Here is a 27204-nt window from a genome sequence, read left to right on the forward strand (position 1 = left end):
TCACACACACACAGTGAATTTGACTCCTGGCTTCACTAATTACAGGTTCGATGACAATGACCCCGGGGAGGTTTCTTAATCTCTTGCTGTGTTATGTTTCACTTTCAAAAACAGTGATTTACCTAACTCATGGGGCTGCTGTGAAAATCAAATAATTTATTAAATATTTCAGTGCCGCAGTTGGGAGATGGTCAGTATATGTTTAATAGATATTTCTGGGATCAAAGTCAGATATTTCTGGGTTCAGTCCCTATTCTATTGCTTGCTAACACTATGAACTTGGACCAGTTTCTTATGCTTTCTAATCACTGGAGACAGTGATGTCTATCTTGCCAAGTCCATTGGGAAGGTTAAGTAATTTAAGAGAAAATGCATGATAAATACTCATTATATAGAATGCATTTAGTAAGAAATAATTTTACTATATTATTTTTAAATTATTATTCTTAATTAGTGAGAAACTAGAGGGGAAAGCTGTATCAGAAGACTGTCTAAATAGAAAAAAAAAAAAAGGATAGGAAACCACACAGACATACACACACACAAATTTTCTAATTTTCTTTGCTCCTAAAATCCATCCAAAAAAGAATTCCTTGCTAACATGAGTGAACATGAAAGTATTTTCTTTCCCTTGTCCCCAGAAATGGTAGCAGAAATGGAACTGGAGAACAGGCCCAGTTCAAACAAAGATATCTACAGGAATAACATTGGGAGAGACACAAGATTTGTTTTGGCAAATAGAAGGGATTTCTGATTGTTTTGGTTTTCTTCTCTTGGAGCCTGTCGGCATCTGGCTTTGAGAACTATGGGTATGGTCACCATATGTCCTACATTATTTTTAAGGCAGTCCCCATTTAAAATATTGAGTCACGTCGCCCCCTTAAGAACTCTTGTATTTGTGAGACCACGGATCCTTATTTGTAATTCAGAAAATACAGTCGTGTAACTAAGGAAGTCTGTATTTGACAGGGTAAAAGTAGAAATCCCAGGAAAATAGGGCAGGTCATGAACTAAAGAAAAAGAACCTGGGCTATATATATTTTTTCCTTTATATTATCAAGTCCCTCATACTTTATGCCAAGCGCTGGTTTAGCACTTTCTTCTAAAGAAAAGAAGGAAGATAATAGGTTTCCAGGGTGATTGTGACCAATCCAGTATCTCTGAACAGAGTCAGGCAATCTAGAGGAAATTTTGGTCCCTCCAGTCTGATAGTTTTCTATTGAGAGAGTAAAGCAGGAAAAAAATATAATAACAATACTTAACAACTAGCCTTCATTCATTCACCGAATGCTTATACGTGTCAGAACTCTGCCAAGTGTTTACATGCATTAACTCATCTGATGCTTGCAACAACCCTATAAGCAAACACTGGGATTCCTTCCTTTGGCTTGTATGGAAACGGGCTTAGAGAGATGAAGTAACTTGCTGACAGTCACACTGCAAATAGGTAAACTCATCATACATTTAGGTAAAGTGATTATTTTTGAACAGGAAGGTTGAGGGTCAGGCCTGAAGTTTCTGGGGTGACCATGCAGCTGTGGGAGAAGCAGGCAGGCAGCTGCTCACAGAAGAGTCATTCTCTCTGGGAGTTGTTTTTCATACTGGAAAAATCTTGGAACCAGGAATCCGTTCTGTGAAAGTAAATGTATCTGGATGGGATTATTAGAGATGTGCAAACCCAGGGGTGTTTGAGGTTTGGCTACACATTATGTTCTATTTTTCAAAGGTTCTGGGAGAGGCAAAACTCAAAACATGTTTCTGCACAGTAATTACCCACTTTGGTTTCAAATCCATGTGTATTTCTAGAGGAACTAACTACTTGGGGCCTGTTTCTTATTTTAGTGGGTGCCCCTCATATAAATATCCACACACAGACCATGTTTATACTCCTACAGGACACTGGAAGTCAGAGGACCCAAACTCAGCCTAGTGAGACCAGGACAACAACAAAGAAACATGCTGAAGAATCTCTGTCTACTTTCTCCCTCCCTCTCTCTCTATATATATGGTGGGAAAAAGCAAAGACAACAAATAATAACTGGGTACCTACTACACAAGCTAAGGTTATGCTGGGGACCATCCTTGTCCTCAGGGAACCCTAATCAGGAAGGTAACAAAGGCAAGTGAACATTTGTGCCGTATATCTGATCACTTATGATGGAACATGATGGAGGATAAGGTGAAAAAGAAAGAATGTATAACTGGGGTACTCGGCTAGACAGCAGAAATTGATAGAACATTGTAAATCAACTATAATAAAACATTTTAAATAAGACAAAAAAGACAAGTGAACAGATAATTATACCATAGTGTGTTTTTTTAGGAAAAAAAATGATCAAAGTGTATTTGATTTACAGCATTATATTAGTTTTAAAAGTTTCAGAGTATAACACAGGAGTCAGTATTTTTATACTCCATTAGAAATTATTACAAAATAATGGTTACAATTCCCTGTGCTGGACAATATATCCTTGTTACTTGTCTCTTTTATACACAGTAGTTTGTATCTCTTAATTCCATACACCTATTTTGCCCCTTCCAGCTTCCCTTTCCCCAGTGGGGACCACTAGTTTGATTCCTGTATATGTGAGTCTGTTTCTGTTTTGCTATGTATTCATTTGTTTGAATTTTTAGATTGTACATATAAGTGATTATCATACAGTATTTGTCTCTGTCTGACTTATTTCATGAAGTATAATATTTTTGATGTCCACCCACATTGCTACAGATGGCAGAATTTCATTCTTTTTAAAGGCAGAGTAATATTTCAGTGTGAGTGTGTGTGTATGTGTTATATGCACACCACAACTTTTTTTATCCACTCATCTGTTGATGGATACTTGGGTTGCTTCTACCTCTTAACTATTGTAATTAGTGCTGCTATAAACATTAGGATTCATGTATCATTTCAAATTAGTACTTTCCTTTTTTTTTTTTCTGGATATATAACCAGGAGTGGAATTGCTGAATCACACGGTAGTTCCATTTTTAGTTTTTTGAGGAACCCCCATGTTGTTTTCCACTGTAGCTGCATCCGTTTACATTCTCAATAGTGCAGGAGGGTTCCCTTTTCTCCACATCCTCGCCAACATTTGTTACTTGTAGACATTTTGATGATGACCATTCTGACAGGTGTGAGATGATAGCTCATTGTAGTTTTGATTTGAATTTTCCTGACGATTATTGAGTATCTTTTCATGTGCTTGTTAGCCATCTGTATGTCTTCTTTGGAAAAATGTCTATTCGAGTCTTCTGTCAATTTTTGATTTTTGTTGTTGTTGTTTCTTTCTTAGGGCAGCACCCACAGCATATGGAGGTTCCCAGGCTAAGGGTCGAATAGAGCCACAGCTGCCAGCCTATACCACAGCCACGGCAACATGGGATCCGAGCCGCATCTATGACCTACACTGCAGCTCACAGCAACACCAGATCCCCAACCCACTGAGCAAGGCCAGGGATTGGAACCTGCATCCTCATGGATACCAGTCAGATTATTTTCCACTGCTCCACAAAGGGAACTCCCTTGATTTTGTTTTTTTGATATTGAGTTTTGTGAACTAGTTATACATTTTCAATATTAATCTCCTGTCTGTCATATCATTTGCTAATATTTTCTCCCATTCTATATATTGTCTTTTCATTTTGTCAATGATTTCCTCTGCTGTGCAAAAGGTCTTACATTTAACTAGGTCCCACTTTCTTATTTTTGTTTTTTTTATTTTGACTTAGGAGGCAAATCCAGGAAAAATTTCTATGATTTATATCAAAGAATATTCTGTCTGTTTTCTTCTAAAAGTTTTCAGATTTAAGGTCTTTCATTTAGAACTTTAATCCATTTTGAGTCTATTTTTTTTTCATGGGTTAATTTTGTTTAATTTTCTTCATCATATATTAAATTATTCAGATTCTAGGCTCCCATTTTGTCCATTGGTATTTACAGGGAATTGGTTCCAGGAGCTCCCTCATATATCAAAATCCACTGATGCTCAAGTCCCACGTCAGAGTTTCCACACCACTGGATTTAACCAACTGTAGTTTGTGTTGCACTATACATACTTATTGAAAAAATTTTGTGGATCCTTACAATTCAAACTCATGTTGTTTAAGGGTCAGCTGTATATCTCTATGTCTCTATATTATGTGTGTATTATTTATCTGAAATATCATGCAGGTAACATGAAGGATATCCTCCTGTACATTACCTGAAAGATATTTTATAGTTTTATTTTTCTATATTTCTATAGAAATATTCCACTTATTAATTTGTTTTAATTTAAATTTAAAATTTTTTATAGTGTACATATCCTTTTCTTTCCCTAGCATTCTAGATTTTAAAAAAATCATCTTCAAATAAGGAAATTTCCAACATTTTCACATAGGTTGTATGTACCTCCTTTGTTGCTCTCATTGTTCATGCATTGACCATTCTGTCCCGAATAATTTTAAAGAGTAATAGTATCACTGGTCATAAGTCACGTCTATTAAATTACCATTTAAGATTATATTGGCAAGTTGTTTCTGATAGATTATCTTCAACATATTAAGGATATATGTTTCTCTACTGGCTTTATAACATTCCAGTTATTTAAATGATACTTGTCTGCTATTAAAATTTCAATTTTTACAGAGAGTAAAATATTTGTAATCTTTCCCCAAAGTGGTATACACATTGCTAACAAAATAGGGATTACAGAGATAAGTTTACAGATGAGGTGAGAAATTGACCAAGTGTAGATCAACTGAAAGACAACTGGAGTTAGGTCCTGGTAAGACCTAAAATTTTGGTCTTATTAATTTGGCTTTTATTTTATGTTGAAAATTTGTTTCAATATAATACTATGCTGAGATGAATGATTTGGGGTATATTTGAAGTTAAAGTAAGATTTCTGAGCAGTACAAATGAAAAAATAAAATTATTAATCCTCAGTAATCTCTCAAAAATTATATTTGTAGTCACATTAAAATCTGATATAATTTTACTAGTTGTCAAGTTAGATCAATTGGTTAAATGGATTTCTATTCAGTGCTTATATTAATAAGATTTTTTTAATGATGTTTCTACTTCATTCTATTCTGAAGAAATGAGGGTTGTTACGAACTAAATTGAGAAGAAATATTCTACTCCCATTATTTTACATGTGTGTGTCCAGTTTTCCCAGCACCACTTACTTGAAGAAACTGTCTTTTATCCACTGTGCATTCTTCCCTCCTTTGTTGTAGACTAATTTACCATTGGAGCCTGGGTTTATTTCTGGCCTCTCTATTCTGTTCCAGTAAACTATGTCAGTTTTTGTGCCAGGACTATGCTGTTTTGATTACTGTAGCTTTGTAGTATAATCTTAAGTCAGGGTTGGGAATACCTCCAGTTTTATTCTTTTTTTCCTTAAGATTGATTTGGCAATTTGGTTCTTTTGTGGTTCCATATAAATTTTAAGTTAATTTTTTCTAGTTCTATGAAAAATTTCATAGATACTTTTGATAGGGATTGCATTAAGTCTATAAATTGCTTTGGGTGGTATGGCCATTTTAACAGTATTAATTCTTCCAGTCCAAGATATTAGATAGTTTTCCATTTCTTTGTATCATTTTCAATTTCCTCTATCAATATTTCATAGTTTTCAAAGTATAGGTCTTTCACAGATAATTATACTACCAAGTTTTAAAAGGAAAGGGTTTCATAGAGGCAAAACATAGGGGCACTTATAGCCAGACTTGACTGATGTTCCAGTTATTTTCTGCTGTGTAACAAACAATCCCAAAACTGTCACTTAGAACAAGAGCCATCTATTTAGATTTCCTTCATTTTTAGGTCAGGAATTTGGGCAAGGGTCAACTAGGTGGCATATGGTATTGGTGGAGGTGACCAGGCAGTATTCAGCTGGGAAATGGATTAGTCTGAAAGATCAAAAATGACCTGATTGACTTCTGTTATCTTGCTGGGGATAACAGGACTCTATTGGTCAAAGCAGTCACAGTCTTCTCAGGTTCAAAGGGAGACATTTTAGATACCTTCTTTTAGTAGGAGTGCAAAAGAATCTGCAGCTATATTTTAAAACTGCCACAGTCATCTCTATTACCAAAAGTTGTTTAAATTTCTCATATATATGAAATTTATTGACTTCCTCCCCCTTTAATCTCAAATACAACAAGAGGTGTGTGGGTGTCTTTCCTTCTTAGTCTCTCCACCCATTGGTTTCAGGCCTGAGGCCCAGCATTAGACCCAGAAATAGATACATCTCCTCAGGTCCAGTTCTCTAGGTATGGTTCCTCTCAATCTAAAGGGGCATTTTCCCATCCTCGCCCCCATGGTGGTGAGAGGGAATAGGAAAACTACCACATACAGTCCTGTTCAAAGGAGGACAATAGAAGGCACACAGCAGGCACTGGTTCATAGCAAGTCTGAAATTCAATCAAGAAGGCATTGTCTATTCTTCAGTTAGGCCTTAATCTCGCTCCTAGGAATTCTCCATGACTCTCAGGTCCATTCTCTGCTCTCTTGGTTCCACCCCTGAGTCATTCCAACCTATGTTCAGCTGAGTAATTTTCTTAGTGAGCTTCTTGCTCATAGAAAAGACATCTTTTCTTTTTGTACTGTTCCTGTCCCTTTCAGTTCATCATACTGATACAGTTTCTTTTAAAACTTCCTGGTTTTCTTATAGAACAATTAATAAAATTCGCTTCACTAAACAAAATGTCACAGTTATAAATCTCTGAAAGATTAGTCTTCTCAGGAGACCCCATTGTGGCTTAGTGGGTCAAGAATCTGACTAGTATTCATGACACTGTGGGTTTGATCCCTGGCCTCAGTCAGTGGGTTAAGGATCTGGCATTGCTGCAAGCTGTGGCATAGGTCACAGATGTGGCTTGGATCTGACATTGCTGCAGCTGTGGCATAGGCTGGCAGTTGCAGCTGTGATTATACCTTAAGCCTGGAAAATTCCATATGCCAAAGGTGTGGCCCTAAAAAGAAAAAAAGGGGGGGGAAGAAAGGGTAGTCGTCTTAATTTGGGGCTACCTGTGAGGCTATTGTGGGGAAATGCCCCCAAGAGTCTTAGAAACACAATACTGTACCTAAGACAGCCTCTGAGACACATCCTTAAGATACACAGAGTTTTTTATTCAACTAAAAGGATATGTGAGTCATGACACTAGGTCGTGTTGTGGTATTCATCTAAAGGATGAGCTAGGATGTAGAATCCCAGACACCGTCGTTCACTTGCTGATGCCTTGGTGGAAATTTCTGAAGGTTAGGCTTAGCAGGGACTATTGTCTCAAACACCTATACATGGCCTTGCCATTATAGAGGCTTCAGAGTAGCCATATTTCTTACATGGAATATCAGGGTTCCAAGAGAATGTATTCCAGAAAATAATGTAGAAATGCATGGCCTTTTATGACCTAAACTCACAAGTCACATAGTGTCACTCCCACTGTTTTCTACTGGTAGAAGCAGTCAAAAAACACTCAGATGTAAATGGAAGGGACTTAGATATGTTTAAAGACTTGTTTAAAACCACCACAGGGGTCCACAAAGAAAAACTTCCACAGAAAAAGGTATCTGACCTGAGATTTAAAAAGAACTGGAATTAGGTGAAGGAATGGGGATGAAGGGGGGAAGACGTTCAAGGCAGAGATGAAGCCAGAGGTAACGCGTAGCTCTATCCTGAGCCCTTCAAGAGCCCTGAGGTCCACAGTGACAAAGTTAAGGGGTTTGCCTTATGTTCTGAGGGCATCAAGAACCTAGTAAAGGGTCAGAGTCACACAAGTGGTATTTGTTTATGGGTGGTTCACAAGTACCTAACAGAGAAGCTGCATTGTACATACATAGTAAATATTTTTGAGTGAACTGATTAACATATGAATTTCAGGAAGATCACTTTGGTGCAGTACAGTGAATGTTTTAGAAAAGAGCAGGACTGCAAGTAGGGAGATTAGTTTAGAAGTCTCTAGAGGCATTCCAGGTAAGAGTTGTTGGAGTACCCTAACTCAGCTGTGGATCTCAGGTTGGAAAGAATAGGATGAAAACAAGCCCAAAAACCTACTGTTGTATTTGTCAATATTATATTATAGTTATTTTCTTATAGGTCCACTCTTATGAGGAGTGGCTACATTCTTGAATTTTGGATGAGAAAGATGGAGTGGAGATTAGAAAGTAGAAGACTTGAGGAAATGTTGATTAGATTGAAAAACACTGGAGCTTATTTGTAAGTTTAGAAGAAAGAGTTAGATGGAAGTGACAGAGAGAAGATCCAGGAAAGAGGGACTGAATTATGGACAAGGTGCACAAGTGCCTTGAAGCTGTTTAATAGCGTGTGTGTGTGTGTGTGTGTGTGTGTGTGTGTGTGTGTGGCACTTAGCTCTACCCTAGAGAACCCTTCCTAAGCTGCAAAGAGCACCACGAGCTGACAGGAGATCTAGAACCTGAAGCTCAGACGCCAATCTATTCCAGCAGCCACTATTCCCTAAATATTTTCCTCAAGGAGAGAAATCACTGGGTTTAAAAAAAGAGTAACGTTCAAGAGAAAGTATAGCACGGTTCTTTAAAAGGCAGTTTTTCTTTCACTTTAATAAGTTCTTGCAATATTAAAACTTCTGATCTTAATCAAACTAAAAGCATTAATCACCACATACCTCCTTCTGTCCTTGGCTCTCTCCTGGTCTTACTCCAGACCTAGTCACAAGGCTGTATGTCTGGATGGTGAACATGAGTAACTCAAATACATCAACATATTTATCCAATTAAGAAACAAGTATCTGGAGTTCCCACTGTGGCACATGGGTTAATGATCTTGCTTGCCTATGTAGTGGCAGTGGTTTGATCCTGGCCCAGCAGAGTGGGTTAAATATCCTTCACTGCTGCAGCTGTGGCATATGTCAGAGTTGTGGTACAGATTCAGTCCCTGGCCAGGGAACCTCCATATTCTACAGGTGCAGCCAAAAAAGAAAAAAAGGAATAAAAAAAGAAACCAGTACCTTTATTGCTACCTGCAACTGTAAGATAGGGAATAAAAAAAGAAACCAGTACCTTTATTGCTACCTGCAATTGTAAGATAAGGTGCCTGACTTGGGATTGGATGCCAGGGTGGATTTTGGGGGAAAATCCCTAAGCAAGCCCTGCTCAGGAGCTGTGTGGCCTCAGACAAGTCACTTAATTTCTGCAATAAGATGTCCTCCTTTAAAATGCTGCTCTTGGGGTTCCCATCAAGGCGCAATGGTTAACGAATCCAACTAGGAACCATGAGGTTGTGGGTTCAGTGGGTTAAGGATCTGGCGTTGCCGTGAGCTGTGGTGTGGGTTGCAGACGTGGCTTGGATCCCGTGTTGCTGTGGCTCTGGCATAGACTGGTGGCTACAGTTCCGATTCGACCCCTAGCCTGGGAATCTCCATATGACGCTGGAATGGCTCAAGAAAAGGCAAAAAGCCAAAAAAAAAAAAATGCTGCTCTTTGGGGTTGCTAAGATTTGTATATTGCCCCTAAATTGGAGGCATTATATGTAGAAGCAGAGGAAATATCTCTTGGCTATAGGAATTTTTCACTATTATTGCGGTATAGGGATGATATTGACAAAGTCCACACATACAATTAAGATCATAAAGAAGCTTAGTTCCCAATGCTGGTACAGTGGGTTAAGGGTCTGGCATTGTCTCTGTCATGGCTTAGGTTGCTGCTGAGGTGCAGGTTTGATCTCCAGTCCAGCACAGTCACAGCTGTGGCTGGGATTCGATCCCTGGCCCAGGAACATCCATATATCCTGGGTGCAGTCAACAAATAAATAAATAAAAATATCAGAAAGAAGCAATATATGACTGATGAGAATCATACAACTTCAGAGAGGTTTATGATTGGGGTTCAAGTAAAGGAAACATATGAGAAAAGTTGAGCATATGGATTTTAGCCTAATATCTTCATTGCAAACCTTGACAATGTGTTATAACACAGACTTCCTGGTAGATAAAATTCTCCAAGAAAATTATGCAAATTATGTGTAAATTAAAATCAGTTCAATCCAGATTAGTCCTGCCTCTTTCAGCATCTCCCCGTCTCAGCATCACCTCTTATTCTTTCCAAGGTGCTTCACTCATTCATACCTACCCACCTTGTTTTCCAAAGGACCCAGTTTTTCTCTTGATTGTAAGTTCTTTGTAACTTTCCTGTCCTTGCCTCCTGACTGGCCAAACTCACTCCTTCGCTAGGTATTCAGGGTTAATACCAGTTCCATAAGGATGCCTTCCCCAAATGGCTTCCTGTTCGAGCCTGGGTTATTGACCATTCTAAGTGCTATTATTTCTTGCACTTCTTCTGTCATAGTCGCTTTAATATTGCATTGCAATTGCCTTTTTATTGTCTGGGATTTCCACTAACTTTAAGTTCTTCAAAGGTAGAAATTGTGCCATGGTGTCCTCAGTATCTGCCTTGGTGCATGGCAGCTCAGGGCTATGTATGTGAACAAATCCATCTAAAAATAAAAGAACTCTAAATTAGCATAGTCAGTTAGATGTACCGTTTCCTATTTCCATTCTACCGGATGATAAAATTAAGGCTCTGCCAGTGACTTTTCTCCCAGACACAGGGCAGGGGGCCGGCACAGAGGCAGAGCTCCTCTGAGGATGATCAAGGGTCTTCCCTGGAAGTGCAGCTAAGGCAGCTCAGAGCTGCACCACACGCCTTTCCCCTGAACTCTCACAGGAGATTGGCTCTTGCTTCTTGGAGAACTAAACTGAACAAGTGGAAAGAAAAGATGTTTGTAACTAACGCCAAAGAAAAGTCTGTTTGTTCTCAAGACACTGAGCATGTTGTTCAACCCAGTGAGTTCATCCATGCATTTTCTTGGACCCTGCAAGGGTCATAATGGCAGCAGGGTGACAAGCTACTCTGTTCAAATCAGGCCCGTTCAGGCTGCCCCCAAGGCAGTATTAATTTACATAGTTGCTTTTCTTTCCTTCTCTGGGTTTAAAAAAAAAAAAAGAAGAAGAAGAAGGAAAGAAAAGAAAAAAGAAAAGGAAAGAGAAAGGAAAAGAAAAAGGAAAGAAAAGAAAAGAAAAAGGAAAGAAAAGAAAAAGGAAAGAAAAGGAAAGGAAAAGAGGGTGTAGGCACATCTTGCTTATTTGCTCACTTGGGCGCCCCCTCCCTCTCCCTCTTCCCCCACCCACCTTTGTACAGAGACGACCCTTGCTGTCCTCATTCTCAAAGCTAATCTTTTTCCCTAGCTTGGCATTAGGATACAGAGGCAGGGCTTCTGGCGGAGATAAGGGGTCCAGCTTGAAAACAGGGAGGCCTCCAGCCCCACCCTGGATGCCACCGGAAAATGGGGGAGCCATGGAGGTGCCCCAAGGCTCCAACTCTAGGTCCTCAGGATTCAGGAATTCTAATCCTTGATTCAATCTGATTAATGCTGATGGTCAAAATCCTATAAGCACTTTAAGGTGAGGGCCCAGTTCTAGGGAGTTCTTATCCTAATGCTCAGAACAGCATATGACCAATTAAATAAGGGGGGAAAAAAATCTCCGTAATGAGCCATGTGTGTAAAGACTAACATCTAAGGATAAATATTACCATTTTTATGAAATTTAAAACTGGAAATAGCCCTAAATATCTACAATAAGGACTTTAGATACACTTATGGATTATACACAGAGTGAATCTATATAATCATGTGGCAGAGGATATTTAATATAGGAAAATTCTTAATATATTAGGAAAAAAGAATATGTAGTGATGATCCCAAATCAGAGAAGATGAATAACTATTTGTAAAATTTAAAAAGACATATGCGGTTAGGTACAATTTTCACATTTTTAGCAATAAACATGTATCATTTTCAAAATTACTTGAAGTATAGTTGATTTATAATGTTGCATTAATTTCTACTGTACAGAAAAGTGATTCAGTTATACATATATATATATTCTTTTTCATATTCTTTTCCGTTATGGTTTATCACAGGATAGTGAATATAGTTCCCTATGCTCTACAGGAGGACCTTGGTGTTTATCCATCCTATGCAACATAATAGTTTGCCTCTGGCTAACTCCAAACTCCCAATCCTTCCCTCCCATTCCCCACCCCATGGCGGCTGCAAATCTGTTCTCTATACCTGTGAGTCTGTTTTTGTTTCATAGATATGTTGATTTGCATCATATTATATATATACACATATACACCCCCCCCACACATGCACACACACATGCATATACCACATCTTCTCTATCCCTTCATCTGTCAATAGACATTTAGGTTGTTTCCATGTCTTGACTATTGTAAATAGCACTGCTATGAACATAGGGGTGCATGTTTCAGTTTTATCTGGATATATACCCCAAAGTGGGATTGCTGGATCATATGCAACTCTATTTTTAGTTTTTTGAGGAACCTCTATATGGTTTTCCATAGTGGCTACACTAATTTACATTCCCACCAACAGTTTTCTCCACACCAAACATGTTTAATTTTTATAAGCAGAAGAATTAATATTGCTTAAAATAAATAAGTTCTGATTATGCTAGTTCATATGAAAAAGCCACAGGGTCCTGTTCTTAACTACTTAGAAACCAAATAATTAGCAAGCACTTACTATGAGAAACTGAGAGACTGACAAAATGTGATTTGCACAGACTTGCATGACGAGAACCAGAGGTTCATTCTTCCTTCAAGTCAGAATCTATTTCTAAGAGAGCTCTTGGCATTAGTATTTAATACTCTGGTGTTACCAGATGTCAGTCTATTGCGCTTTCTTTCTTTGTAGTATTTGCATTTTGTCACATCTCCAGTAAGACCATAAAGGCACCGCCATTTGTTAAGGAACTTCAAGTATCTAGGAGTGTATCAGAGGCATATGCAACGGGTTTTATGATGAGAGCATTAGATCCAGATCCGGAATCCTGGACCTTCAACCACAGCTTCTCCCCCCACTCTAAGCCTTAATAAGCTGACTAATTCTCTGAGCTTCAGTTGGTTTGTATGTAAAATGAGGATGACAATAACCACCTCTGCAGATGGTCGTGAGGATTTAGTCATTTAACTAAAAAGAATTCAATGAGCATCTACTTTGTACTTTGCTAGACATTTAGGATGTAAAAGAGTCAATTCTTGTCCTAACACTGTTTACAGTCTAGTAGAGGTATAGGCAAATACACAGAAAATCACAAGTGTGGTGCCTGCTACCATGGGGCAGAATATAGCACTGTAGGCACCCATAGAATGGTACCCAACCCAAAACAAGTGGGATAACTAAAATAAAACACAAGGGTCAAGGGGGAGGGAGTGGGAGGATCGGGAGCTTGGGCTTATCAGACACAACCTAGAATAGATTTACAAGGAGATCCTGCTGAATAGCATTGAGAACTATGTCTAGATACTCATGTTGCAACAGAAGAAAGGGTGGGGGAAAAACTGTAATTGCAATGTATACATGTAAGGATAACCTGACCCCCTTGCTGTACAGTGGGAAAATAAAAGAAAAAAAGAAAAAAAGAAAAAAAAAAAAAGAAATTTTCCAGGCAAGGAAAGGAGGGTAAGATACCCCCAGGGGGGTTGGAAAATATATTCCAAGGCCTAGAAATAGCAGTGGAGAACTATCAACCACTTTAGTGAAAATTAGGTATGCTCTACTCATTGAAGTCCTCGTGTGGTAAGTCTTGGTGTTAGGCTATAACATACTCAATATTTTGATTGATGACTCATATAAAGATATAAAGAGTTTACTCGTCAACATTTGCAAATGATGATTAGTTAGTTGAAAGAGCCATTCATACCCTGGTAATGTATCTGAAAATATCTCAGCATTTCAGATAGTTTTTTTTTTTTTTTTAAAGAAAAGCAACATTTTCCCACTATAAACAATCAACTTTAACCTGGAATACTACATTGAAAATGCACATAATTTATATCCGAAGGAATAAAATCTTTCCTTTTTTTTTTTAAATTTTTTTTGTCTTTTGTCTTTTTTGTTGTTGTTGTTGTTGTTATTGTTGCTATTTCTTGGGCCGCTCCCGAGGCATATGGAGGTTCCCAGGCTAGGGGTTCACTCGGAGCTGTAGCCACTGGCCTACGCCAGAGCCACAGCAATGCAGGATCCAAGCCGCGTCTGCAACCTACACCACAGCTCAAGGCAATGCCGGATCGTTAACCCACTGAGCAAGGGCAGGGATCGAACCCGCAACCTCATGGTTCCTAGTCGGATTCGTTAACCACTGCGCCACGATGGGAACTCCCTAAAATCTTTCCTGTATGGTAATTCATATGCATTATGTAAATAATAATGTTTTATGTTTCTCATGTCATCCCCTGGATCATTTTCCTTACTTTTGTTCTCCCCAGCTCCCCGGAGTTGGATGAGCGTGGACCATGCCCATCTGATGGCACTGCCTTGGGTCGCCATAAAAACCTAAGGCAGATGTGCGTGAGGACCACATTTAGGTGTTTGGGGGCCAAAGAGTTCTGTATAGTCAACAGTGAGTTGTGATGATACAGTAGAAGTGTAATATTTCAGGCTGAGAGGTGACTCACTCTATTTGAGGATGATGGACCTACCCATGGATGCTGGATTCAGTTCTGGGCATCCAACCTTAAAAGAGACCTTGATATTCTGGAACCTCTTCACAGGACAGAATGTGGAGAATACTTGACACCTCCAGAAGTAATGACGGGAGCAATAAGGTACTTTATCTGGAGAAGATTAACTCAAGATAGGCTAGGGATATTCAAATATAAAACATCATGTGAACAGAATCAGATTTACTCTTCCTGGTTTCAAAGTGTAGAACCACAGAGAAACACTAATGGGACAATTTCTAGCTCAGTAAAGAGGATTTCTGCCATAATAAAGCTGTTTAGAGAGGGAATAAGTTACTTTGGAGGGGATGAGTTCCACATAACTGTGAAGGGAGATACCGAATGACCTCTTGTAGGTGATACTTTAGGAAAGAATCCAGCACCAAATGGACAATTAGACTCTACAAATGGCAAGTTCCCTTCCCACATAAAGATGCTGTATGTCTCACATATTCAGAGTTAATAATAATTGCATCATTGCCATCATCAGTAACAACAACAAAACCAAAATCCAATCTTACTCTCTGGAGTTATTCAGCATGGTAAGCACTACCCAACGAGGTTATTGGGCACTTGAAACGTAGCTGGTCTAATTTGAGATATGCCATAAGTATAAAATATAGTCTAGTTTTAATAATTCTTTATAGTGATTTCAAGTTGAAATAATAATATGTGGGTTATATTGTGTTAAATAACATCTATTATTAAAATTAATTTCACTATTTCACTTGTTTCTTTTTTCATTTTTTTGTAGTTACTAGAAACTTCAAAATTACATTATGGCCAAGAAGAAGGCTTTCATTCCTGGCTTGACTCAGCTTAAGGTCCACACACACAGAGTCTTGGACAGAGTTTCTCTTCAGCTTCCCCACATTCACAAGGACAGGTTGTGGGCCTACAGGAAACCCAACAGCCAGGGCCCTGCACCAAATCTGACTATAAACCATGATGGGGAACAAACTGTGCTGAACTCAGAAACAAGTCCAAATGGATCAAAAGGTTTTAATTTCCTAAAACACTCAGCTGAAATCCAACCAAGGAATGTCTTCAAATGGGAATTGAACCTACCTACATATTTCCTAAAACTAGTGAACAACCCTGTCAAACTGAGCCAACATTAATTGGATTTGGGTCCTTGCTTGTAACCATGGAGAAAATATTTACCAACCCTGTGTATTTTGGCTCTGGCATGGAGAGTGCTTTTATAGCAAAATGAGTAAAGTCAGCACTCTTTTCTACTAAGCAAGCATAAATGGGTGTTCACTGTACATGAGTAGGCGGAACTGCCATATCCACATGAAGACAACCTGAGCGGATGGTGTGACCTTTTCATATGCTGGCTGTCAGATTGCAAGGTCAAAGAGCTCAAGGTTGAAGAGCACAGCTCTGGAGTCAGAGATTGTTTGAGTCATGGCTCTTCCTGCTGACCAGCTGTATAACCCTATGCAGGTTTTACAGGTTACTTTTTTCTTTTTTAAAGCCACACCTGCAGCATATGGACGTTCCCAGGCTAGGGGTCGAATGAGCCTACACCAAAGCCACAGTAACACGGGATCCAAGGTCGCATCTGCGACCTACAAGACAACCCATGGCAGTGATGGATCCTTAACCAACTGAGTGAGGCCAGGGGTTGAACCTGTGTCCCCATGGATACTAGGGTTTGTAACCCACTGAGCCACAATGGGAACATCCTTACAGGTTACTTCTAAAGCCTCAGTCTCCTTATCTAGGTATGATAATACCTACTTAATAACTTCATATACTTATTATGAAGATCGAATGATTATATATCTGTGTAAATGCACAGCACTTAGTATTATGTACCATTGCCACCACCATCATCCTCATCACTATCATCAGTTAGATTGTGAGTTTGCGGGGGTTGCGCCTTTATTTATCATCCAACAACTATTCACTGAGGGCTGGTGTGGACCAGCCCTGTTCTGGGTGCCGGGGATTCAGAAGGGACACGACTGACAAAGTCCCTAAGCTCTTGGAGTTTACATTCTAGTAGAAATCACACATAAACTAGTTTGCAGATAAATCCCTCTTCAGCAATGATAAGTGCTAAGAGGGAGGAAAGCTGGGTAAGGGAGCAGAGGCTAGCACAGGGGACGGGGAGGGATGTTATTTTCAACTAGGATGTCAAGGTGGCTTCTCTGAGCAGAGATTTGAAGTGAGGGAAAGAGCCTGGTGAATGTCCAAATGAAGCACATTCTAGGAGAAGGTGTCAGCAAGGGTGCGGGGGGACGAGCTTGGTGCTTTGAAGAGCAGTAAGAATGAACAGAGTGGCTGCAAAAATTGGACAAGGTATGATTTGATGAGATTGTTGGGTTTGGCAAGATGGAAGTCATTGGTGATCTTAACTAGAGCATTTTCAATAGGGTTCAGAAGTACCAATGGGACTGGAGTGGGTTAAAGAGAATAAAAGAAGCTAGAAGTTAGAGGAGTTCCCATTGTGGCTCAGCAGCAACCAAGCTGACTAGCATCTATGCAGCTTCGATCCCTGGCCTCACTAAGTGGATTAAGGATCCAGTGTTGCTGTGAGCTGTGGTGTATGTTGCAGATGCAGCTCGGATCTGGCATGGCTGGGACTGCAGTGTAGGCCGGGTGCTGCAGCTCCAATTTGACCCCTAGCCTGGAAATTTCCATATGCTGCAGGTGCAGCCTGAAAAACAAAAGAAGAAAAAAAAAAAAAAAGAGCAGAAGCTAGAAGTTAGAGACAGATAACATATCATATAATATTGCTCTTTTGAAGAGCTTTGCTATAAATGAGGGCAGAGAAATGGGTCAATAGCTAATAAGGGACATAATAAACCAAATTATATGTGATGAGAATGATTCTGCAGAGAGGGTGAAATTGTCAATGCTGGAGTGAGAGGAAATGAAGCAAAATTCTTGAGTAAAGGAAAGAAGAGAGGAAGCAGGGCTGGGGGGCACAGTATCAGCGAGGACCCATTTCTGCCCTTAACAGGAAGGTGGGCAGAACGGGCATGTGAACGCAGGCAGGGGGGTCAGTTTGGTGGTGGCTTCCACCTGCTCAGGAAATAAGATGTGCCAAGAGGAAGGAGGCAGTTCCTGAGGTCACCTTGGCCATTTTACTTCTTGCACCTCGAGCAGAGCCCATGCAAAGGTTCTCAGATATCTTGGTTGACTGCCCCACAGAGCTCAGCTACAGGAGCTGCAGGAAGAGAAAATACCCACTTCCCCTCCAGCTCTATGTACACCTCTCCTCTGTCTTATTCTCTCTTGCATCTGCTGAGCTTTGCTCATGCTGACATTTCTGTTCAAGCCAACAAGCATGAATTAAGGGCTTCCTCAGTGACGTACCTGTGCTAGGTATGACCACATGGAGTTGACCAGATACGGATGAGAAGCTCACCCTCTTGACTGGATGTCCAGAGCGTAGCCAATAAATGATAGTCCTGATGACATACATGCTTTGACAAGAGTCCCCAGGAGGGGTGCCTTAGCCATTGCGAATATCCCAGAAGATTATCCCCCACCTGAGCCCACATCTCTATCGAGGTTTTTCTTCCCCTATCTTCCCCAGCCATCTTAATCACGCCTCACTTTCAAAAGGCCTTTCTCAAATCTCACCTCCACCATTAGACGTGATCTTTCACTGTCCTGATTTTTAACGGGCACCTAACAGTGACTCTCCAGCAGCCCAGTGCCAAATGCTTCCAAGTGCTACCCTCAGGAGCGGTGTCCCTGGGGTCAGCAACTTGATTCCAAGCCGGAACTGTGGATACAGGAGAGTTCATAGTTCCCTTTGGGCCTGACCCTTGCAGCTGCCAAGGCGGAGGCGTCAGAGTGGGGAAAAGGGGGGAATGAAGAAGGAGCCAGGGTCGGACCCCTTCCAGATTCCTCTTGCGCAGGCTCTGTGGGGCTCTGCTGAGCGCTCACGTTTCATTTAAAGATGCTTGAACTGAGCCAAGAAGCGGAGCTGCTGGCCTGTGGGGTGGGGAGGCCGCGGGCAAAAGCAAACATGCCGCCTGGCACATTCGCTTGAGGGAGAACAAGGACGAGGGTTGTAGGGCTGTTTGTCGGGACCAACCCCCAATGCCAGCGAGTGAAATGGCAAGCGGAAGACTCTGCTGAGGGTCCCAAAGCACTGGAACCATCATCAGAGGGGCTCCGATTTGTGTTTTGCTCAAAGCCATAACAAATATTTGCTATATTTCCCTATGGATATGATACAAAAACAAACAAACAAAAAAGCCTTGGAAAGGTCCACCCACATCCACATGGTATCATCCAATGGCTGTGCTGGGGGTCCTGCCTGCCTCCTACCCCACGTGATGAGGCAGTCGGCTGAGTGAATTAGATGTGAATTTCTTCCCGTCTTCCCCTTTTCCTCTTCTCTCTTTCCCTGCTCTTATCTGACAAAAGAAGCGCCTCAGAGCAAGGCCCAGTGGCTTGAAAGGTTAAGAATAAAAATGATATGGAAAAAAGGATTTTTCTGAGTCCAGTTCACATTGAGATAAGAATAAAGATATAGACATTTGGTGTGCTGACTCTGCTATCATAGATTTACTGGCATGATAGCCCAGGGCTGGGGGCCAAGGGTGAGCTCATGCAGTAATTTCTTTACCTACACAAGAGTGGAGCTAAAAGCAAAGTGCAATCCAAATCACTTCACTAAATAGGCTGTGAGAGCGTGAAGGGAAGCAATTCCTTCCTTACAGCTATAATTGCTTCTCAAATCCCATTTCTATCTTGTTCTGAAAAAAAAACAAAAAACAAAAAACAGAAAAATCACAAATTTTTCATCTAGACAAAAAATTAAAACTGCTATTGCTATATAATCCAAGTAGCCTGTCTGATTCCTTTAAACATGTAAAAAGCCCCACTCAGATGGGCTAGTTCCCAACAAGGGTTGAAAGGAGTAGGTAGTACCTGCTTCATGCAAAGGTCTCCATGTCAAAACTTGACATGCTTCTCTGATTTAAGTACCCAGAAAAATAGGAACACAAGGTGAATGTTATGTCTTTCTTCATTTTCTTTTCTCCAGGCAGCCTTTGTTTGTCCTAAAATGTGTGACTTCACCACTCATTCTTCTCACACCCACCTTTCTGCAGTTTGACTAGAGGCCTCTGAGACACCTTCTTCCTGGACCTCCCAAGGGGCCTGGAGATGCTGAGAACTTGGAGATGTAAGCTCAGGTACCTGGCATAGACTGGTATCCCATACATATTTGTTGGACCAATGAATGATGAATGCATGAATGGACTTTCCCTGAGATGGGGTGCAGATGAAAAATAAAAAGAATATAAAGACAGGCTGAGGAGGACCCATCCTAAGGAGACAGATCATCTTCAGACCACAAACAGCAACTCATCAAGGTGTCCATGGGCTGGAGAGCAGCGCAGAGGACACCTTGACCGTCCCGACATGCTCTCCTTCGGTCTTCTTTTAGGAGTTTCTGACATATCTCCAATCATTGGCCTGATTTCGTATGTTCCATTTTCTTTCTTTCTTTAATCTTTTTTAAAAGATTTTTTATTATACTTGATTTACAATGTCGTGGCAATTTCTGCTGTACAGCATAGTGACCCAGTCATACACACACACACACACACACACACACACACACATCCTTTTTCTCACATTATCCTCCACCATGTTCCATCACAAGTGACTAGATACAGTTCCCTGTGCTACACAGCAGGATCTCATTGCTTATCCATTCCAAAGGCAATAGTTTGCATCTACTAACCCCAAACTCCCAGTTTTCTGTGTCAGGGAGTCACTTGAGGTCTGGTGGGAGTCAGACATTCTCAGAAGAATTAAACTTCAGATAAACCTCTCAGTCTGAAAGCTTAGAGCTCCTTGTTTCCCTTCCCATATCCCATGATCTTTGCAAGTATTTACCCTCCATCTACTGAAGCAGGGTGATCTCAGACAGGCTGACTCTGTCTCCACCTCAGGACTGTGACTTTTAGGAAGAGGCACAAGGCCTCAGCTAGACACCTCTGTCTGCAGCCCTAAAAGATGCTGATTTCTATCCCTGGGACATCTAGCCTCTCTGTAGAAGGACACACGGCCTGTGCCCACCAAGAGACAGAGGGCTCACGCTCCATCCCTGCAGCGTCCACGATGAATTTGAAAGGGCTTAGGAAGTGAGCTCAACACAGTTATAGAATCCATTAATCAGAGGTGTTTAGAGCCTGACTCATGACACCACTGATGCTTTAGTGAAACTTGGTCTAAGCTTTGCACAACCACTCTACCTTGGCCTTAGACAGCTTCAAGATCTGGTTTGGAAAGGGAATGTAGTAAAAATCCTGGAGGAATAACAGTTGTCCACTTTCAGTAGTGAACTGAAAGCGCATGCTCTGGGAGCAAGCATTGAGATGGGAGTTAGAGGTCTTCTAAGGATGAAAGAGGAAGTTCCTGTTGTGGCTCAGTGGTAATGAACCACACTAGTATCCATGAGAATGTGGGTCCAGTTCCTGGCCTCGCTCAGTGGGTTAAGGATCCGGTGTTGCTACAAGCTGTCATGTAGGCTGCAGACATGGCTGGATCCCACATTGCTGTGGCTGTGGTGTAGGCCTGCAGCTGCAGCTCCAATTCAGCCCTTAGCCTGGGAATTTCCATATGCTGCAGGTGTGGCCCTAAAATTAAAAAAAAAAAAAATTAAGCAGGGATGAAAGAAGTAGAATGAGGGGTGCCTGTTGATGAGAAAGGCACTATATGGTGGGATGCCTGAGTGGTAGGTGACTGATGATGTGCCAGGCCTACTGTATGGTCGCCTAAAACAGTTTTATATCTTTCTGTCACTGCCTGTGCCCCCTGGATTCTCTTTCCTTTTCCTTAATGGTGCCTTGAGCAGATTCCATAACTTCCCACATTACACAATTGTTCTTTTGTTTTTTAACAAAAGCTCTCTGTAGGCCAATTTAAAACTCCCCACTCCAACCAATTTACTCGCTATCTCTTCCCCATACCTCCTGCATGGCCTAAGCAGTTAGAGCAGGAGGGGAGCCAGCTCTTCATGTCTTTTCCTGTTCTTACAGCTTGGAGAGTGGAAGAGAGCATAGTCCATGCTTGGGTCTGGAATATTGCCCCTACATCTCTTTCCAAGGCCTAAATCCTCTGCTGTTTAAGATTGGTTGTGAGAGCTGGGGAGGTGGGGCCCACCGTGGTGGTTCCCTCCCGGTGGATGTTGCTCATACTTTGGCTAACACTGGTTATGTGGATCACCCCAGTGAGATGACACCTTTATGAGCTTTTCAGAACATTTGGCTGGACCTCTCCACAGCCAATTCCCTTATATAATTCAGGCCCAAACATTGCTCCAACCAGGAAAGTGTCCCACAGAGACAAACACACACACACACACACACACACACACACACACACACACACACACACACACCGCTCTTGACACATTCCCAGTTGAGTGCAGTGGTGGAGTGGCCAAGACAACCACACAACCAGAACTGGAGTCCAGGACTGAGGTCCATTCCAGCCCCACCATTTACTTAACTCCTCGGAGCTTCAATTTTACATCAAGGATAATGTTGCTTATCTCATGGCATCATAGAGAAAAGGGCCATAGGCTTTGTGATGTCCCACTGCCTGGGTTCAAACCCCAGATCCATTAGTTAGTTCCCACATATGGGATCTTAGACAAACTGTACCTCTGAGACTCAGTTTCCTTATCTGTAACATGGAATGGTGTTGTTAACTCCCTCGTAGGGTAGATGTAAGACTTAAATACAGGATAGCATGTATCTAGAACAGTACATGGAGACAAGGCAAGCACTCAAAACAGGTCAGTTATTGTTCTTTTTCTACAAGGAAAGCACTTGGCTGGAAGCCTGGTACCTGATAGCTACAGTTACAGAGTGGAGGAGGGCCGGGCAAGCGCCAGACCTCTGCACGGAGGCTGGTATTCACAAAGGGGTGCCTCTCCTTACTCCCCTGCTAGGTTTGAAACATTTCACCCACCCTTGACTGTGCTTTCTACCACATCCGTGCCTCTCTGGATCTGTCAGCTCCCTGTGGTCTGCCTGCAAACTCAGGAGCCTGCACAAGTCCAGGCAGCACTGTTCCTGTCTCAAGAGCCAACACCATCCACCCCCAGCTGAGCTTCCTCCCCTCAGAAACAGGCCACTGTTTACCCAGAGGGTAGAGCTCTGAGCAAAGCTGTTTATCCCGTAGTCAGACTCCAAAGGCTTCTACTCAGCAGATTTCCTCGCTGTCTGGGAGCTTAGGCCCAGTCTGTCATCGGTATTTCTGCATCAACCCCTGTGTGGGATCAGACACAAATCTGAGGCAACTGATTTGTCAGCAACCAGCCTTGTACTTTGAGTTGTTTTTCCAGTGTGGATATGAATTAATACCTCCTCACCCACGCTCTCACATTCAGACTCCCTTGTGACCAAGAGACATAATAGCCTCTTCACAGTCTGAACCCTGCCTACCTGTCCTGGCTTATGTCCCCCAAGCCCCAGTCCAAACAAATTACAGATAACAGAGGCGCTATGTTCAACCCCTCACATGCCTTCAGGCCCACTTCCCTTCCCTGTGCTGAGAACCCCCTTCCCCACTGTTACTTCCACCCCTGACAAACTCATCCTCCCCTTTCAGAATTCAGTCAAGCGTCACCCTCCCTAGGGTCCCTTCAGAGTCTTGTCTGTTTTCCCCTTTGCCAGATGGGTAAGGGAGACCCATTTTTTTTCTCCCACCCATTGTGGCTTAGACCTATTACTATATCATATTTAACTTGGATTTTATCTCCCCCACTAGTCTATGAATTCCTTAGAGACAGATATTTCATGTTCTGTAACTCTGTATCTCCAGTACAGAGTGTGTAGCAGTGCACTTATATAGAATTTGTACTGAGTAAATAGAGATCCCTGAATGAATTTTCAAGATTGCTGCCTACAGTAGTTCTGTGTAGCAGTAGTTCAAAGAACAAAAAAATAAGTAAAAAACTAAAAAGGAAACATATCTATCATGGAACTCATTAATGTACCCTGGATACACAGGGTGAATAAACTGAGCTCTCCAGCCACAGAGATATCTCTGGGAAGTATATAAATCTAGGAACAAGTCCTTATCTTAAGCAGTAAAAAATTATTCCGGTAGATGCCGTCTTGATTACTGTCACCATCAGGATTGTTGGAAGACGTTATTTAGATGGTCAGTATACAACAATTTCTTTTCCATACTATACCCATGTCAAAATGGTTAAGTCCATATTTTTAAAATGATTGAAATCTTAGCTTCTCTGACATATCCAGGGAGCACCAGGCATATTTATGAAGAAGTGGAGAATTAATGCTTTTTATTTCCTATCCAAGGACATCTACTAGGAATGCCCCTTTGTCCTCATGCTTCCTGATTTATAATAGCCTTCCAGTAAAGTGTCTTCCCCCCACCAACACATATCCAAATGTATGCTTAGCTCTACTATTATTGGGCTGTCTCTGAAGTAAGGTTCAAGTTCCTTCCCCCAACTGCAGCAAAAATAACTCGAGGAATAATACTTTTCATATGCCATTCTGTGAAGTAGATATCTTTGTGATCTCTAGACATGGAAACCGAGATTCATAAAAGTAATATATTGTTCAAATTTAAACAATCAGTTAAGAGAGTTAATATTGGATAGAATAGTAACTGTGAGGATGAAGTTTGGAATCAGAAGATCCTGGGCTCTTACTTTCTACTTATTAACTACATGATTTGGGCAAATTAATTTGCTTTACCAAGCTTTAGTTTCCTTAACTGCCAAATATGAATAATAATGTCCATTTAAGTAAAACTTAACTAGTGGCTTTTGTAAAACATCTACTCAAAATATTAAAGAAGCACCTGAAAAGAGCTATTATAAATCTTAAATAAGCTCATGAATTTAAGGGGAAACATGAACACAATGGGTAGAGAAGTGGGAGATATATGAATATGTAAATGGGACTTCTAGAAATGAAAAATATAGAATGTTAAATGAAACATACACCAGATGTTGGGATTAATAGCAGATTAGAAACTGAAGGAAAAAAGAACAGTAAATTTGAGAACAAAGCCATAAAAGTTATGCTACATGAAACATAGAGAAAACTAACCTGAAATAAGCTGAGATCCTCAGTAAAATGAAGCCCAATATAAAGTAATCATATACTATAATACGTATGATTGTGAGTCCAGAAAAGGAGACATACTTGAAGAAATAATAATAACGAATTTGCAAATGTGAAGAAAATTACAAATTTATATATCTAAGAAGATCATCAAACATCAAATCAAATAAACACAAAGAAATTTACATGAAGGCACATCATAATCAAGTTGCTGAAAACCAGTGACAAAGGAAAGTCACAAAAGCACCAAGAGGAAAAAATACGCACATATATTACGTGGAGTAGAACAAAGATAAGAATGAGAGCACGTTTCTTATCAGAAACTAGATAATTTGAAGAAAATAAAGCCACATCTTTGAAAGCAGTGAAATAAAAATTTGTCAATCTGGAATTCTATGCCTAGCAGGAATATCTTTCAAAAACAAAGGCAAAATAAAAACTTTGTGACACAAACACTGAGGTAATTTATGGAGAGTAGACTTGCACTCTGCAGAATGTTAAATAAAGTTCTGTAGGCAGAAGGGAATGGAGAGAAAAGTGGATTAACGCAAAAGAATAAAGAATGCTGGCAATGGTAAGTATATTGATTAATATAAAACAGCCTCCTTTTTTGCATTTTAAACTATTTAAAAAATAATGGAAAATTCCAAATTCTCTGTAGCAGTTTAAAATCCCCATAGCCCATCCTTTGCACTGATTTCAACTAACTATACATTACAGAAAATATAAAAAAAAAAAAAACCTACCTGATAACTCTCAAAAGCAATTACGAACACTTCTGCTTCTGGGAAAATGGGGTGGATATATCTATCCTGTTCCTCCTGATGAATAGGAAAAATACCTAGATATATAAAACATATAAAATAAAGGTAAGATGACTCTGAAAAGTGGACAGAAAAAGGCAACCCAACTAGAGAAACTGGGGTCCAAAGAATAACACAGTGATCACTTCCTTGGGCTTTCAGATTGGGTATTAGAGAACCTGGCAATGTGGAAATGCCAATAGGCACAAACAGATACCCAAAACACAACCCGTAAAAGAAAAATCAAATATTGGACTTCATCAAAATTCAAAACTCTTGTTTTAAAAAAGACCCAGTTAGAAGAATGGAAATACAACCTACAGAATGGGAAAAAAAAAAAAAAACTTACAAAGCACATATTGACAAATCTAGAATGTGTAAAGTATTATCCAAATTAAAAATGATCCAATTAGAAAATGAGCAGAGTTCACATTGTGGCTCAGTATCCATGAGGACGTGGGTTTGATCCTTGGCCTTGCTCAGTAAGTTAAAGATCTGGTGTTGCTATGAGTTGTGGTGTAGGGCGCAGACATGCCTCAGCTTGCATGTTGCTGTGGCTGTGGCGTAGGCTGGCAGCTGCAGCTCTGATTCAACCCCTTGCCTAGGAACTTGTTTATGCCAGAGGTGTGGCCCTGAAAAAAAGGGAAATAAAGAAAGATAGAGAGAGGGAGGGAGAGGGAGGGAAGGAGGAAAGAAGAAAGAAAATGAGCAAAGGACCTGAAGAGAGATTTCACTGGAGAGCATATACACATGTCAAATAAGTACAGGAAAAGATGCTCAACTTCACTAGCCATTGGGGAAATGCAATGGACAATGGAATTTGAAATAACAAACACAACATCATTCGCTCTAACACGCCAAAATATGAATTATTTAGATAACAAAATGTGTTTAAGATCTATAGGAGGAAAAAAAACCTGTGATGAATGAAATCAAAGAACTAAGCGAATGGAGAAATATTCCATATGTATGAATAATGAAGACTCAGTATTGTCAAGATGTTAGTTCTTTCCAACTTCATCTGTAGATTCAATGCAATTACAATCAAAATCCCCGCAAGTTATTTTGTGGATATTGACAAACCTATTCTAAAGTTTATACAGAGAGACCAAAGACCTAGAATAACCAACACAATATTGAAGAAAAACAAATTTGGAATACTGACACTACCCTACACTAAGACTAACTATAAAGCTGTAGTATTCAAGACAGTGTGGTAACAGAGAAATAATAGACAAATATATCATTGGAACAGAATAGAGACCTTAACAGAAACCTCACCAGAGAAGAGAGACAGATGACAAATAAGCATATGAAAAGATGTTCCATCATATGCCATCAGGAAAATGCAAATTAAAACAAGATGCCACTACATACCTATTAGAATGGCCAAAATCCGGAACACTGATAACATCAAATTCCAGCGAGGATGTAGAGCAACAGGAATTTTCATACATTGCTAAGGGAGTGTGAAATGGTACAGTCACTTTATTTATTTTTTATTTTTTTTAATTTATTTTAAGTGAGAATTGCAATTTTTTTTTTTTTTTTTGGTACAGCCACTTTAGAAGACAGCTTGGTGATTTTTTACAAAACTAAATGTACTCTTACCTTACCATCCCAAAATCACATTCCTTGATATTTACCCAAAGGAGTTGAAAAACTATGTCCATACAAAAGTGTTCAGCTGGATGTTTATAACAGCTTTATTCATCATTGCCCAAACTTGGAAGCAGCTACAATGTCCTTCAGCAGG

The 27204-nt window shown here is 40.3% G+C and overlaps 1 protein-coding gene across 8 annotated transcripts in view; it reads left to right on the forward strand.

Annotated features, from left to right (window-relative positions):
• Positions 1-25386, forward strand: part of LOC110255418 (uncharacterized) — a 273087-nt gene extending 247701 nt beyond the window's left edge. For 2 of the 8 annotated variants that reach the window (XR_014815056.1, XR_014815057.1), the window contains one exon: positions 19569-23506. Coding sequence is in view for 2 of the 8 variants with exons in the window: in XM_084975797.1 (XP_084831923.1) it covers positions 19569-19644 (76 nt within the window). In the remaining 6 variants the exon portion in view is untranslated. Of the gene's footprint in view, positions 1-15305; positions 17252-19568 lie in introns of those variants that run through there. The other 6 variants (XM_084975797.1, XM_084975798.1, XR_014815062.1 and 3 more) reach the window with 5 other exon arrangements.
• The last annotated feature ends 1818 nt before the right edge of the window (positions 25387-27204 follow it).

The sequence above is a fragment of the Sus scrofa genome, chromosome 9, assembly GCF_054392235.1.
Source record: "Sus scrofa isolate SSC_HxYL_T2T_F1_AM1 chromosome 9, Sscrofa_HxYL_maternal_Yorkshire_Landrace_v2.0, whole genome shotgun sequence".
Lineage (NCBI taxonomy): Eukaryota > Metazoa > Chordata > Mammalia > Artiodactyla > Suidae > Sus > Sus scrofa.